Raw genomic sequence first — 17,357 nt, 5'->3', positions numbered from 1 at the left:
TCCTGGTGAGCGAAAGCAGGCGGGACGTGTATCTCTCACTCCTCTGACTTCCTGAAGTGAACAGTGCCTCAACATGTAGGGATAAAAACACAGGATAGCCTCTTCGAGATTTTAAATCTTGGACACAATAGGGCAGGGACTTCTTCCCTACAACTAAGGTAAGACTAATTAAATAGATTCTGAGATTGTACACTCAATTCCAGTCTTTTATTCTAACTAGTAATGCCTAACTGTGTAAAACATGTCAAGAACCAAGTCAGAGATTGAGTTCTTCTTATCACCACCTAATTAAAGTCACATGAGATCACTGCTTAGTAAAATAAATTAAAAAAATGCCAGGCTTTGTGATACTGACAATGAAAAAAAAGTTTTTCATGCATATCCTGTGTGCTAACATAGGAAGGTCAGTAGATGAGTAACTATAAACTGGCCTGCTGCCAAGGAAGGAATGTTTACAACTGAAACTGCTGTTTTATGGGGCAGAATACAAGCGGTTAAAGGAAAAAAAATAAGAGTACTGTAGTAGGAAAAAATTAAATAAAAAAATAAAAAAACCTACACTTGAAAAACCTGTAATCTCCTAGCTATGATGCAGTGTGAAGTGATGTTCAGCATGTGTTCATGTTTAGATTGTTTGTGATGTAATTTGCAATGAAACAGCTGACTTGACTCCAAATCCTGTTTTAAATTCCAGATTAATTTGCATGTGGCTGGCCTCAAGCATGTCCCTGTGGCAAAACCTGACACTTCTCTTGGCAATAACTGTTAATATATGCAAAGGTAAGGCCCAGTGCAGGCTTAAACATTGTTATTGTACAGTATGTGTCCACACATTTTGAGAGTTAAAGTATGAATACTGCATATGGGAAAAGAGGGTCAGAGAACATACGAGGAAGTGAAAGCATCACTGAGACACTTAGATAAGGTTTGCGGAGGAAAAAAACTGTCTCTCATTCGTCCCCCCCTTTCAGATGACTTCTGATGTATGCAACAGTGTTGCAATACATCAGGTAGTTTCATGAGTGTTGTGCAATACATACTGAATGGCCATGGTATTTAAATTGTATCAGTGAACTGGACTGATCCACATTTTTACCATCCTTACCATCTGCAACACACATACTATCCAAAGAATAAATAAAAATAATAACCCTTGTATTTTAATGTATTCATATTTGTTTTAGAATTGTGTTTTATGTTAATAGCTTTTATATTAGTATAACTGATGTCTTTCATTGTTCTTTTGTATCATTCCTATCATACTCCCATAATGCTGATGATTATCATAACTATGACTCCCAGTTTTTTATTAGCCTAACTGTATCACATAACTAAATTATTAGATTGTAAATAATATTTTAACTTTTTAAATATATTTTTTAATTGTTTTACTTTTTTCATTATTTATTTATTATTTTATTTTACGCTGTCACTAGGTGCACCCTCTTCTATTTTAGCGTCTTAATATTAGGGATGCACCGTACCGATACCAGTATCGGTACCGATACTGAATGCCTGTATTTGTACTCCAAATAATGCTGCGATACTAAAACACCGATACCACTTCACCGGGTAGGTGGAGAAGAAGCCATGTCAGCCGTGTGGAGATACTTAAAGGAAAACATAGATGACAATACTTTCAGCCAACTCCAAATTATTCTCTGCAAAATGAATGATGTACTCCACTTAGGTGAGCCGTTTGGCAATTGCAAAACATAATGGCATTATCAAGTAGCGGTGAGCACTCAAATAGGAGTCAGTGGGAAAAAATGCGGTATTGGTGCATCGCTATTACAACCCCACTTCCAATGAAGTTGGGACATTGTGTTAAACATAAATAAAAACAGAATACAATGATTTGCAAATCATGTTCGACCTATATTTAATTGAATACACTACAAAGACAATATATTTAATGTTCAAACTGATAAACTTTATTGTTTCTAGCAAATAATCATTAACTTGGAATTTTATGGCTGCAACACGTTCCAAAAAAGCTGGGACAGGTGGCAAAAAAGACTGAGAAAGTTGAGGAATGCTCATCAAACACCTGTTTGGATCATCCCACAGGTGAACAGGATAATTGGGAACAGGTGGGTGCCATGATTGGGTATAAAAGGAGCTTCCCTGAATTGCTCAGTCATCCATCCATTCATCCATCCATTTTCTACCGCTTATCCGAGGTCGGGTTGCGGGGGCAGTAGCTTTAGCAGGGACGCCCAGACTTCCCTCTCCCCAGCCACTTCATCCAGCTCTTCCGGGGGGATCCCGAGGCGTTCGCAGGCCAGCCGGAAGACGTAGTCTCTCATGCGTGTCCTCGGTCGTCCCCGGGGTTTCCTCCTGGTGGGACGTGCCCGGAACACCTCACCAGGTAGGTGTCCGGGAGGCATCCGAATCAGATGCCCCAGTCACCTCATCTGGTTCCTCTCGATGTAGAGGAGCAGTGGCTCTACTCTGAGATCCTCCCGGATGACCGAGCTTCTCACCCTATCTCTAAGGGAGAGCCCGGACACCCTGTGGAGGAAACTCATTTCGGCCGCTTGTATCCGGGATCTTGTTCTTTCGGTCACAACCCCCAGCTCGTGAGGGTAGGAATGTAGATCGACCGGTAAATTGAGAGCTTCGCCTTTCGGCTTAGGTCCTTCTTTACCACAACGGACAGATACAAAGTCTGCATCACTGCAGACGCTGCACCGATCCGCCTGTCGATCTCCTGTTCCATTCTTCCCTCACTTGTGAACAAGACCCCAAGATACTTGAACTCCTCCACTTGGGGCAGGATCTCATCCCCGACCTGGAGAGGACACGCCACCCTTTTCCGACTGAGGACCATGGGTTCAGATTTGGAGGTGCTGATTCTCATCCCAGCCGCTTCTCACTCGGCTGCGAACTGCTCCAGTGAGAGTTGGAGATCACGGCCTGATGAAGCTAATAGAACCACATGATCTGCAAAAAGCAGAGATGCAATACTGAGGCCACCAAACCGGACCCCCTCTAAGCCTCAGCTGCGCCTAGAAATTCTGTCCATAAAAGTTATGAACAGAATCGGTGACAAAGGGCAGCCTTGGCGGAGTCCAACCCTCACCGGAAACGAGTCCGACTTACTGCCGGGTATGTGGACCAAACTTTGACTCCGGTCGTACAGGGACTGAACAGCCCGTATCAGGGGGTTCGGTACCCCATGCTCCCGATGCACCCCCAACAGGACTCCCCGAGGAACTTCTCCAAGTCCACAAAACACATGTAGACTGGTTGAGCAAACTCCCATGCACCCTCGAGGACACTGCCGAGGATGTAGAGCTGGTCCACTGTTCCACGGCCATGACGAAAACCACATTGCTCCTCCTGAATCTGAGATTCGACTTCCCAACAGACCCTCCTCTCCAGCATCCCTGAATAGACCTTACCAGGGAGGCTGAGGAGTGTGATGCCCCTGTAGTTGGAATAAACCCTTCTTAAAAAGGGGGACCACCACCTCAGTCTGCCAATCCAGAGGCAGTGTCCCCGATGTCCACGCGATGTTGCAGAGGCGTGTCAACCAGGACAGCCCCACAACATCCAGAGCCTTTAGGAACTCCGGGAAAATCTCATCCACCTCCGGGGCCTTGCCGCCGAGAAGCTTTTTAACCACCTCAGTGACCTCAACCCCAGAGATAGCCTCAGAGAACCCAGACTCTGCTTCTTCATGGGAAGGTGTGTCGGTGGAAATGAGGAGGTCTTCGAAGTATTCTCCCCACTGACTCACAACGTCCCGAGTAGAGGTCAGCAGCGCCCCATCCCCACTATACAAAGGCGTCCAGAAGTCTTTCTCCAAGGCCTCACCAAACTCCTCCCAAACCCGAGTTTTTGCTTCAGCGACCACCAAAGCTGCATTCTGCTTGGCCAGCCGGTACCCATCAGCTGTCTCAGGAGTCCCACAGGCCAAAAAGGCCCGATAGGACTCCTTTTTCAGCTCGACGGCATCCCTCGCCGTTGGTGTCAACCAACGGGTTCGGGGATTGCCGCCACGACAGGCACTGACAACCTTACGGCCACAGCTCCAGTCGGCCACCTCAGCAATGGAGGCGCGGAACATGGTCCACTCGGACTCGATGTCCCCTGCCCCCCCCCCCCCCGGAACATGAGCAAAGTTCTGTCGGAGGTGGGAGTTGAAACTCCTTCTGACAGGGGATTCTGCCAGACGTTCCCAGCAGACCCTCACAATATGTTTGGGCCTGCCACGTTGGACCGGCATCTTTCCCCACCATCGGAGCCAACTCACCACCAGGTGGTGATCACTTGACAGCTCCACCCACCCCTCTCTTCACCCGAGTGTCCAAGACATGCGGCCGCAAGTCCGATGACACGACCACAAAGTCGATCATCAAACGGCGACCCAGGGTGTCCCTTATGCTTGAACATGGTGTTCGTTATGGACAATTTGTGATGAGCACAGAAGTCCAATAACAGAATACCGCTCAGGTTCTGATCGGGGAGGGGGGGGGGGGGGGGGGGGGGGGTTGGGGGGGGGGGGCGTGCCTCCAAATCACGCCCTTCCAGGTCTCAGTGTCATTGCCCACGTGAGCATTGAAGTCCCCCAGCAGAACGATGGAGTCTCCAGCACCCCCTCCAAGGACTGCAAAAAGGGTGGGTACTCTGAACTGCTGTTTGGTGCATAGGCACAAACAACAGTCAGGACCCGTCCCCCCACCCGAAGGCGGAGGGCGGCTACCCTCTCGTCCACCGGGGTGAACCCCAACGTACTGGCGCCGAGCCGGGGGGCAATAAGTATACCCGCACCTGCTCGGCGCCTCTCACCGTGGGCAACTCCAGAGTGGAAGAGAGTCCAACCCCTCTTGAGAGGACTGGTACCAGACCCAAGCTGTGGGTGAAAGCAAGTCCGACTATATCTAGTCGGAACTTTTCGACCTCACACACCAGCTCGGGCTCCTTCCCTGCCAGAGAGGTGACATTCCACGTCCCTAGAGCCAGCTTCGGATCGCCAAGGCCCCATGGGTGCAGGCCCAGCCACCAGGCGCTCGCCTTCGAGCCCCACCTCCAGGCCTGGCTCCAGAGGGGGGCCACGGTGACCCGCGTCCAGGCAAGGGAAACCTCAATCCACTTATATTTTTCATCATAGGAGTCTTTGAGCCGTGCTTTGTCTGGTCCCTCACCAAGGACCTGTTTGCCATGGGTGACCCTACCAGGGGCGTGAAGCCCCAGACAACTTAGCTCCTCAGATCACTGGGACAAACAAACCCCTCCACCAAGATAAGGTGACGACTTCCAGGAGGGGAATTGCTCAGTCATTCACAAGCAAAGATGGGGTGAGGTTCACCTCTTTGTGAACAAGTGCGTGAGAAAATAGTCGAACAGTTTAAGGACAATGTTCCTCAATGTACAATTGCAAGGAATTTAGGGATTTCATCATCTATGGTCCATAATATCCTCAAAAGGTTCAGAGAATCTGGAGAAATTACTGCATGTAAGCGGCAAGGCCGAAAACCAACATTGAATGCCCGTGACCTTCGATCTCTCAGGCGGCCCTGCAACAAAAACCGACATCAATGTGTAAAGGATATCACCACATGGGCTCAGGAACACTTCAGAAAACCAATATCAGTAGATACAGTTCGGCGCTACATCCATAAGTGCAATTTGAAACTCTACTATGCAAAGCAAAAGCCATTAATCAACAACACCCAGAAACACTGCCGGCTTCTCTGGGCCCGAGCTCATCTAAGATGGACTGATGCAAAGTGGAAAAGTGTTCTGTGGTCCGACGAGTCCACATTTCAAATTGTTTTTGGAAATTGCGGACATTGTGTCCTCCGGGCCAAAGATGAAACGAACCATCCGGACTGTTATGGACGCAAAGTTCAAAAGCCAGCATCTGTGATGGTATGGGGCTGTGTTAGTGCCAATGGCATGGGTAACTTACACATCTGTGAAGGCACCATTAATGCTGAAAGGTACATACAGGTTTTGGAGAAACATATGCTGCCATCCAAGCAACATCTTATTTCAGCAAGACAATGCCAAACTACATTCTGCACGTTACAACAGCGTGGCTTCGTAGTAAAATAGTGCAGGTACTTGACTAGCCTGCCTGCACTTCCGACCTGTCTCCCATTGAAAATGTGTGGCGCATTATGAAGCATAAAATACGACAACGGACACCCCGCACTTTTGAACAGGTAAAGCTGTACATCAAGCAAGATTGGGAAATAATTCCACCTACAAAGCTTCAACAATTAGTGTCCTCAGTTTATTGAATGTTGTTAAAAGAAAAGGTGATGTAACACAGTGAGTGGTAAACATGACACTGTCCCAGCTTTTTTGGAACATGTTGCAGCCATAAAATTCTAACTTTATGATTATTTGCTAAAAACAATAAAGTTTATCAGTTTGAACATTAATCATTATTTGCAAATCATTGTATTCTGTTTTTATTTGTTTAACACAACGTCCCAACTTAATTGGAATTAATATACAGTATGCGTCTAGTTTATCTCTGTATTATATTGCATATAATCTGACCTCTGTCACAATTGTAATTTTCCTCAAGGGACTAGTGAAAGGAACAGTAAAGTGAATAATGAAGTAACATCATGCCTCCACTTTACACCTTCCAAAATGGACAATGGTGGCTTTTTTTGTAACTTATCTGGCCCCTGAATGCCTCATTTTGCACTTATACACAACATGTAATACAGTAACATTTGACAGCATAAGTGAGGCTCAGAACAAAGTTTCAATGCAGCATAATAATAGAATGGGAATTTTAAAAAAAACCGTTGCAAATCATTTCAACTATTCACTTCATGCACACAAGTAGGTTTTGTTTTTCTCACTTCAAACCATTCCAAACATTGACATCAAACTAATGCATCAAGAATTGCTAGAAATAAAGTGTGATTGTGCAACGTAATTCGACGGCAGCTGTGAAATCCATTTCAAAAGGGAAGCGGACTGTAATGTGTTGAAATAGCCGTTTGTGCGTATGCTTTAACTCCAGGAATGCCAATAACAGTATCGTATTTAATTCTCTATTATGTAGTAAACAGTTACACTAACATTAGCGCTATTTAGGTGTGCTTTGTCATTTTCTTTTGAAAACTTAAATCAAAACAAAAACATTTATAAATAATGTTTGCTACGCTCTGATTTTGATGATAAGAAAAACTTACTATAAAAACAAACTATAATGGATTAGTTCTCATCTTTGATTTAAAAACATAGTGTCTTGTGGCCGTCTAAATGTATTGATGTTCAAATGTTGTGGTTATTATAAACATGATGTTAGTATCGTGTGCATGCCACTTGTCCACATGACGATTCTCATCTGATTCCTCTGTGGTTGTGTTTACCAGTAAGGACACAAGCTCCCATGATTCCGCACTGCTCAACAAACAACATTTTTATTTTTGCTTTGATTAAGAAGGTCGGAGATTATTGAATTAACCCAAGGGCTGTTATTGTGACAGTTCTGGATTATTTGCATGTCACCATGTACGCAATACCACCCCAAACAAACCATGATCTCACAAGAATTTAGTAGGATTTCCCACAAAAAAATAATGCACTGTGATTAGGATAAAATCAGTATAATTTTTGCTGTAGTAATCTTGGTGCTTTATTTCTGACTAAATTCTATTTAGACCGTGTTGGCAACTTTGTGATAAATGGACATGACTAAATGTGATTTTTTTTCCCCCATTGGCCAATAGAGCAATTATAATTAAGGCCTGTTAAATCTGCCTAGCAATAAAGAGTCAGACTTGCATGTTGCACAAAAGGAAACAAATTAGAGCAGTTTTGTTGATGCACGTTGCTGTGGCTGACACTTAAAAAGTGTATAGCGAAAGTCAAATTATTTTTGTTGTGTACTATATGATGAGCACATTAGAAAATAGTGTGTTACCCTAATAAAATGCAACATGTGAAGGTGGACCTAATTTTGTGTCCAATGACTGTATCATGCCCTCTCCATCTAAATATGTCTTCTTCCTCACAATTGTCTTCTTTTCTCCACCAGCTAAGGGATGTGCCGACTTAACAGATTTAGAGTTGGCTCATGCGATCATTGGCACCAGCCTCAGGATAAGGTTGCTGCTGTTCACCAGAGACACAAAACACTGCGGCTCGCTTCTCTCTCACACCAACTTCTCGGCCGACCCTCACTTCAACCTGTCTCGACCCACTACCTTTATCATCCACGGGTATCGGCCCACGGGCACTCCCCCCGTCTGGGCTCACCGGATCACAGACCTGCTTCTGGCCAGAAAAGACATTAATGTCATATTAGTAGACTGGAACCGCGGAGCTGCTAATGTGAATTATTTCAAAGCGGTAGAGAACACGCACAAGGCCGGAGAAAACCTCACTGCCTTCCTTAAATTGATGAAGGTACCATTAGGATTTCACACATGACTTACAACGTATACAAAGTGTAGTCTGACTTAGAAAAGACAAGGCCTTTTTTGGAATCTAATCGATGGTCATTACAGGAGCACGGTACCTCTCTGAGTGACATCCACATGATCGGAATCAGTCTTGGCGCTCACATTTCAGGTTTTGTGGGCGCTAACCTGAATGGTACAATTGGAAGAATTACAGGTAAAACACTTTCAATCACTCATTCACATTTTTTAACATCTGAACTTCAACTATCCATCCATCCATCCATTTTCTGAGAAAACTGCAGAAAATTTTCTGCCCGGAGAAAACCCACGCAGGCACGGGGAGAACATGCAAACTCCACACAGGCGGGGCCCGGGATTGAACCCCAGTCCTCAGAAATGTGTGGCAGACACTCTAACCAGTCGGGCCACCGTGCCGCCTGAACTTCAACTAGTACAATTAAAATCATTTTTATTATGATGTACATGCATTCATTATGGACTGGCCTTTCTCATAAAGCACTCCTAATTTCCATTTTTTTTTAATCTTGATTCAGATTGAATGATCCACACACTTTACGACTCTACTTTCCTTCTGCATTTAACCCTTTACATGGCACATGTAACGGGAACGCTGTAGAGTACTTGGAAATTAACTGATTTTGAACAAAATTGTGTCATGTTACTTTTATTTAATTCCACTGCAGTGGAAAATGAAAAAGCAAAAACATGTTTTAAACTATGATTGCATTAATTAACTATCATATCTGGCACTATGTGAATAAAAGTAATTGCTCCCTTAATAAATAAATCATAAACAGCATTATTTTGAAAGCTACATATGAGTAAATCTCAATCAATTTGAATATTGTTGAAAAGCCTCATTTCCTGTATGTTTACTCGTATTTTTGGGCACACCTTAATGAAACACAAAATACTTTTGAGAAGGCCAATTTCTACCTGTTTCCTTCATTTCAAATCATTTGGATTGTTCCTTTTTGTTCATCATATCATAAATAAATAAAGAATAAAAAATCAATCTAATAGTTCACTTTGTGTAGTGTATAATATGTATAATATAGACTATGAGTTACACTTTTTTAAATAAGCTACTGAAATAAGTTGTTTTTCACAGTTGTCTTTCAATTATAATTCATTGTGATGCACCAGTATACTGCATGTCATCAGCCAGGCCTGGCCTGATTACTGACAGAACTTTTCAATATAGAAATCGCCACAGTAGAACCCGTCAAACAAAGTGGCGTTGACCAAGAGAACTCATAACACACAAACTCAAGTAACCAACTATGGCTCCTTGCCCCATAAATCCCTAACTCATCACAATATTGAACATAGCAAACACAAAGGCACTTGAACTGTAGAAACAAGAGGGACTCCAACTGTCACTCAGGGATCTTTGGTCACAGGGTACTTTTGCACGTTGTGCTGCCCCCAAAATGACGGGCTTGTTGGGGATTTGAACATCAAATTTCTTGCAGCCAAAGCAAGAATCATACAGTCCAAGTCACAATTGTTGACACTTTCTGCATTATTACAGCTCTGGATCCTGCCGGGCCTGAGTTCACTGGCGCTACCCCAGAGAACCGCCTGGATCCCACAGATGCCCAGTTTGTGGATGCTTTGCACACGGACATAGATGGTAAAAAAAAATAAAAATACATGAATTGATCTAATAACATAAATCTTGTAGAGTGCTTTAATCTGCTTGTGATTTTCCAGCCCTGGGCTACAGAGAAGCTCTAGGTCACATAGATTTTTACGCCAATGGAGGAACAGATCAGCCTGGCTGCCCTAAAACCATCTTCTCAGGTACCTTCATTTAAAGTATTTATGATTTTGTACAAATGTATGAATAACAGTTGACTTTCTACCTCTTGTGTAGGAATGTCCTACTTTAAATGTGACCACCAGAGATCTGTGTACCTCTACTGTGAGTCCTTGAATCACACTTGCACCAGCAGGGCCTTCCCATGCGCCTCCTACAAGGACTTCCGGGATGGCAAGTGCACAAGCTGTGAGCAGTTTGGTGACGCTGGATGCCCTGTGTTGGGTACATACTCTATTATTACCATGTTTTTTCTACTATTAAGTACACCTGAACAATCTCATGAGAGCCACTATAATACTGTATTAATCGATTCTGCATTTCCAAAAATAAATATGATCTTTTTTTATAGACAGAGAATTATCAGGTTAAGAATATGTCTATTTTTGTGTTTGGAGTGATTGTTGTGATTTAAAACTGAACTGCATCATACTTCGAGATGTTTTTAACATTTTGACCCTCTCATGTAGCTTAAAAGAGTAACCATAAGATTGGGAACGACTCTCATTCTCTCTTGACATTGTGATGCAGTGCAGTTTTAATTAAGTGCAAACTTTACCCACGAAAGTAAAAATATTGAATGTTGTTAACTTACAAATCTTGATGAAGTCTCAAATGAATATTTACTTTGTTGCAAGTGTGAAATTAGTAGGTTTGTAACTACAGTATATAGCCTATGGAAAACAGTACTGAACATGACTGAACAAGGTCTTGAACATTGATAATATGGTTCATGGAAATGTGTGTATTAGAGAATATTTATATTATGATTATTGTTGTTACTAAAAGTTAGAGGATATTCATTGATGTTTCTCTCCAATCCAGGTTATGACATCGACAAGTGGAGACCCATTTTGTTGGAGTTGGGCCAATCCAAAACTTTCTTCATTACAAATGAAAAGGCTCCATTCTGCAGTAAGTATGATGAGAATCAGAATCAGAATCAGAATCATCTTTATTTGCCAAGTACGTCCAAGAACACACAAGGAATTTGTCTCCGGTAGTTGGAGCCGCTCTAGTATGACAACAGACAGTCAATTGACAGAGAACACTTTGGGGACAGAAAGACATTGACAAAAAAAAAAAAACAGTCACTGAGCAGTAAAGGGTTGCTAGTTATCTGGTAATGCCGGTACATTTTTTTTTTTTTTTTTTTTGGACAATTGTGCAAAAAGATGCAGAGTCCTCTAGCACTTAGAGCAGTTCGAATGACTAATATTGCAATAGTCCGGCGCAATGACCATTGTGCAAAGGGCGCTGAGACTTCAAGGAGTGTATGCCGTTTAAAGTGACGAGTAGTGCGATAATCTGGGACAATGTTGGTTGTGCAAATGTTACAGATACTCCTCAATCAGTGTGCAAATGGAGCAGAAATGTGACAACGAACTCAAGTAAAAAAATTGCCAGCATGTTGTAATGGAATTATAGGTTAGGTGTTTAAGAAGTTGATCGCAAGACGGAAGAAGCTGTTGGAATGTCTACTAGTTCTAGTTTGCATTGATCGGTAGCGCCTACCTGAGGGAAGGAGCTGGAAGAGCTGGTGACCGGGGTGCGGAGGGTCAGAGAGGATTTTGCACGTCCTTGTCATAGTTCTGGCAGCATGCAAGTCCTCAATGGTCGGTAGGGGGGTACCGACAATCCCTTCAGCAGTTTTGATTGTCCGTTTCAGTCGGAGTTTGTCCTTTTTTGGAGCAGCACCAAACCAGACTGTGATAGAAGAACACAGGACTGATTCGATGACCGCTGTGTAGAACTGTCTCAGCAGCTCCGGTGGCAGGCCGTGCTTTCTCAGAAGTCGCAGGAAGTACATCCTCTGCTGGGTCTTTTTGAGGACGGAATTGATGTTGGTCGCCCACTTCAGGTCCTGAGAGACTGTAATTCCCAGGAACTTGAAGGTCTCGACGGTTGACACAAGGCAGCTGGACAACGTGAGGGGCAGCTTTGGCGAAGGATGCCTCCTGAAGTCCACGATCATCGCTACAGTCTTGAGCGAGTTCAGCTCCAGGTTGTGTCGACCGCACCACAGCTCCAGCCGCTCCGCTTCCTGTCGATATGCAGACTCGTCACCGTCCTTGATGAGGCCGATGACAGTGGTGTCATCTGCAAACTTCAGGAGTTTGACAGTCGGGTGCGCTGAGGTGCAGTCGTTCGTGTAGAGAGAGAAGAGCAGTGGAGAGAGGACACAACCTTGGGGCGCCCCAGTGCTGATGCTGCGTGTGGATGAGGTGGCCTCCCCCAGCCTCACCTGCTGTGTCCTGCCCGTCAGAAAGCTGTAAATCCACTGGCAGATGGCAGGTGAGATGCTGAGCTGTAGAAGCTTGGATGAAAGGAGTTCAGGGATGATGGTGTTGAACGCTGAGCTGAAGTCCACGAACAGGATCCTCGCGTAGGTCCCTGCACTGTCTAGGTGTTCTAGGATGAAGTGCAGTCCCATGTTGACTGCATCATCCGCAGACCTGTTCGCTTGGTAGGCAAACGGCAGGGGGTCCAACAGGGGACCTGTGACACTCTTGAGGTGGTCCAGCACGAGACGTTCAAAGGACCCGAGATTGCAGGTTTCTTGGGGACTGGAATGATGGTGGAGCGTTTGAAACAGGATGGAACTTCGCACATTTCCAGAGATCTATTGAAGATCTGAGTGAAGACTGGAGCGAGCTGGTCCGCGCAGACTTTGAGGCAGGATGGGGACACATGGTCTGGGCCTGCCACTTTGTTAATCTTTTGTTGATTGAAGATGCGTCTCACATCCTGTTCATGGATGGTTAACGTAGAAGTCAGAGGTGTGATTGTGGTCGGGGGTGCGGGTGGGTGTGGGTTGTGAAACTGCCCTTTTCAAATCTGCAGTAGAAGGTATTCAAGTCGTTGGCTAGTGTGCTATTGTTCTCAGCTTGGGGGGATCGTCGCTTGTAATTAGTCAGCGATTGGAATGCATGCCAGACTGATTTAGAGTCGTTTGCGCTAAACTGTTTTTCCAACTTTGCTGCATAGTTCCTCTTTGCAATGTTAATTTCTTTAGTCAGCTGGTTTCTAGCTCGATTATACAGGGCCCTGTCCCCGCTCTGATATGCATCCTCCTTAGCTTGTTGAAGCTGCTTAAGTTTAGCAGTGAACCACGGCTTGTTGTTGTTGTTGAATGTGCAAAATGATTTTGTTGGTACACACAGATCTTCACAGAAACTGATATAGGATGTAACAGTGTCCGTATATTCCTCCAGGCTGTCAGCTGAATTTTCAAAGACACTCCAGTCTGTGCGGTCTAAACAGCTTTGAAATTCCATCTTTGCTTCATTGGTAACGTAATAACGTAATATTATTGATAAAGGTACACACCCCCAAAAATTATTATTAAAAGCATTATTTCGAAGTGAACTATATTTTAAACCGATAAAACAAAGTTTATTTGATAAGAATAATTCAATGGAACAATATATAAAGTAGGCAGCACGGTGGATGGCTAGTTAGCATCTCTGCCTCACAGTTCTGAGGACCGCCGTTCAAATCTTGGCCCCGCCTGTGTGGAGTTTGCATGTTCTCCCTCTGCCTGCATGGGATTTCTGCGGGTACCCCGGTTTTCTACCACATCCCAAAAACATGCATGGTAGGTTGATTGAAGACTCTAAATTGCCCGTAGGTGTGAATGTGAGTGCGAATGGTTGTTTGTTTATACAACCCCAATTCCAATGAAGTTGGGACGTTGTGTTAAACATAAATAAAAACAGAATGCAATGATTTGCAAATCATGTTCGACCTATATTTAATTGAATACACTACAAAGACAAGATATTTAATGTTCAAACTGATAAACTTTATTGTCTTTAGCAAATAATCATTAACTTAGAATTTTATGGCTGCAACACGTTCCAAAAAACCTGGGACAGGGTCATGTTTACCACTGTTACATCACCTTTTCTTTTAACAACATTCAATAAAGGTTTGGGAACTGAGGACACTAATTGTTGAAGCTTTGTAGGTGGAATTCTTTCCCATTCTTGCTTGATGTACAGCTTCAGCTGTTCAATAGTCCGGGGTCTCCGTTGTCGTATTTTACGCTTCATAATGGGCCACACATTTTCAATGGGTGACAGGTCAGGACTGCAGGCAGGCCAGTCTAGTACCCGCACTCTTTTACTACAAAGCCACGCTGTTGTAACACGTGCAGAATGTGGTTCGGCATTGTCTTGCTGAAATAAGCAAGGGCGTCCATGAAAAAGACGTTGCTTGGATGGCAGCATATGTTTCTCCAAAACCTGTATGTACCCTCCAGCATTAATGGTGCCTTCACAGATGTGTAAGTTACCCATGCCATTGGCACTAACAGAGCCCCATACCATCGCAGATGCTGGCTTTTGAACTTTGCGTCCATAACAGTCCGAATGGTTCTCTTTTCCTCTTTGGCCCGGAGGACACGACGTCCACACAACCACAGAACACTTTTCCACTTTGCATCAGTCCATCTTAGATGAGCTTGGGCCCAGAGAAGCCGGCGGCGTTTCTGGGTGTTGTTGATAAATGGCTTTTGCTTTGCATAGTAAAGTTTCAAGTTGCACTTACGGATGTAGTGCCGAACTGTATTTACTGACATTGGTTTTCTGAAGTGTTCCTGAGCCCATGTGGTGATATCCTTTACACATTGATGTCGGTTTTTGATGCAGTGCCGCCTGAGGGTTTGAAGGTCACAGGCATTCAATGTTGGTTTTCGGCCTTGCCGCTTACATGCAGTGATTTCTCCAGATTCTCTGAACCTTTTGATCATATTATGGACCGTTGATGATGAAATCCCTAAATTCCTTGCAATTGTACGTTTAGGAACATTGTCCTTAAACTGTTCGACTATTTTCTCACGCACTTGTTCACAAAGAGGTGAACCTCGCCCCATCTTTGCTTGTGAATGACTGAGCAATTCAGGGAAGCTCCTTTTATACCCATTCATGGCACCCACCTGTTCCCAATTAGCCTGTTCACCTGTGGGATGTTCCAAACAGGTGTTTGATGAGCATTCCTCAATTTTCTCTGTCTTTTTTGCCACCTGTCCCAGATTTCTTGGAACGTGTTGCAGCCATAAAATTCTAAGTTAATGATTATTTGCTAAAAACAAAGTTTATCAGTTTGAACATTAAATATTTTGTCTTTGTAGTGTATTCAATTAAATATAGGTTGAACATGATTTTTGCAAATCATTGTATTCTGTTTTAATTTATGTTTAACACAACGTCCCAACTTCATTGGAATTGGGGTTGTATGTGCCCTGCGATTGGCTGGCGACCAGTTCAGGGTGTACCCCGCCTCTCGCCCGAAGATAGTTGGAATGGGCCCGTGACCCTAGTGAGAATAATGGATGGAATATGTAAAGTACTTAAATGGGCATCTTGCAATAGACTGACCGACTAAACTTGAATAGAAAAACTTAATGTAATTAAAAAATTAGTTTTGGAGTGTAACAGATAGGTCCTTCAATGTAAACATGAAATACATAGAGTAACTTATTTTGCTTAAATTTCCACATACAATTGTTTTTTTATACAGAATACTAACTATCATAATAATCACCAATGTGAAACTAAGCGAGGAAGTGTCATTTTATCTTAAGCATGAGTGTGAATGTTATTTGTCAGTGGCAAATTACAGACTGGATGTGGTGATCTGGAATGAGGACGACCACTGGGGCTATATCACTGTTAAACTTCATGGGAATGCTACGGAGGCTGTGGCAAAGATTGACCAGTAAGTCTTCACTTCACAATGCACTGTTTCCCAACATTTATTGAGCAAAGGTACATTTTAAATTAGAAACAAATATCATGGCAACACACCAAACAAAAATATATTAAAAAAAAAAGAAAGTGGATATACAGATTAAGTAAGTACCTTCTGATCTCTGGTGGAAGAGTGTTCAATTGTTCTATTTGTGACTATATACCGTTCGCAAAGATAGATAAACAAATATACCCTATTTGTTGCAAATAAATAATTTTCATATCAATTAAGTGAAATTGGATCACTTCCTGCAGCACACCTTATGATCTGCCATGGCAAAGTGGTTGGGAATAACATCTTTAATCATGTGATTATGTATTATTTGCACATTCATTTTCACACTTCCATGTGTCTGTTTTACATATCAGTAAAGCTGCCCAGTTCAAGAAGTTCACTGAGACGAAGTTGTTTGCCCAGTTTGACACTGACCTCCAGTCAGTGAACAAGATGTCTCTCATGTTCTCCACTGGGAATGTTTTCAAGTCCAAATACAAACTGCGCGTTCTCCGGATCCGTCTCACACATCTGGAACGTCACTACAGGTATAGCCACTCATTTATCCATTTAATAGCTTTCCATTCTTAGCTTACAAATGACTTACTCTACACTTGTTTGTTCACCTGTGCAACTCAGGCCTCTGTGTCGTTATGACCTGGTCCTCAAGGAAAGCAAAGAGGTCTCCTTCACCCCACTTCCCTGCCAAGAGTCCAACTTCTGAAGCTAAATCACAGGACAAACTTGCACCATTTATTCTGAAAGTCACCTGTGAGCCTCTCCAGGACATACACAATGTGTTACATCGAATGTACTGTCTGTCTTTTTCTGAGTGATTTAAATTTATCTGATGCCACTGAAAATTAAGTTAGTTCTCAATCAGATAAAAAACCCTTACAATGATATCTCACATATAACAAACAGTATTGTGTTCATAAAGTGAATGTAAATATAGGTAATGTTTCATCCATAACTTTTTGATATTATAGTGCTGTACAACTGGATACATGTATATTAACTGACCAGATAAAAGTATATATTATTTATTTTTGTGGATGAGTTTGTGCTGGATGATAAATAATAAAAACAAATTTAATTTTACAATATTCTGTCTTTAACGCATGCCAACCAACAAACAATTCATTTCACAGCAATTTTTGCTCACGTTTGGAAAAAAAATAAATAAGTCATCTACATGAGCTGTATATATTATGATTTTAAAAAAACAATCACTCTTTTGTGCGTATATAATACTGGCTCTTATCTTCTCTGTTTCACTGGACACAGTCAGACATTACATGTTGATAATAAATATCATGGAAAACTTCTTTTAAATCAAATAAAATGCAAAAGTAGAAGAAACAATAAAAATACTGTATAGT

The 17,357-nt window shown here is 42.9% G+C and overlaps 1 protein-coding gene across 1 annotated transcript; it reads left to right on the top strand.

Annotated features, from left to right (window-relative positions):
* The first annotated feature begins 2 nt into the window (after positions 1-2).
* lipia (lipase, member Ia) lies at positions 3-17,021 on the top strand. The gene is made up of 11 exons (XM_061750771.1): positions 3-158; positions 695-780; positions 8,018-8,388; positions 8,490-8,598; positions 9,940-10,041; positions 10,122-10,211; positions 10,285-10,452; positions 11,053-11,142; positions 15,840-15,948; positions 16,350-16,523; positions 16,615-17,021. The coding sequence occupies exons 2-11, from the start codon at positions 705-707 to the stop codon at positions 16,697-16,699; spliced, it is 1,374 nt and encodes a 457-aa protein (XP_061606755.1). The 5' UTR covers positions 3-158; positions 695-704; the 3' UTR covers positions 16,700-17,021.
* Positions 17,022-17,357: the final 336 nt, after the last annotated feature.

This window comes from Phyllopteryx taeniolatus, chromosome 17, assembly GCF_024500385.1.
Source record: "Phyllopteryx taeniolatus isolate TA_2022b chromosome 17, UOR_Ptae_1.2, whole genome shotgun sequence".
Taxonomy (NCBI): Eukaryota; Metazoa; Chordata; class Actinopteri; order Syngnathiformes; family Syngnathidae; genus Phyllopteryx; species Phyllopteryx taeniolatus.
This window is presented reverse-complemented; position numbering and strand designations above follow the sequence as displayed.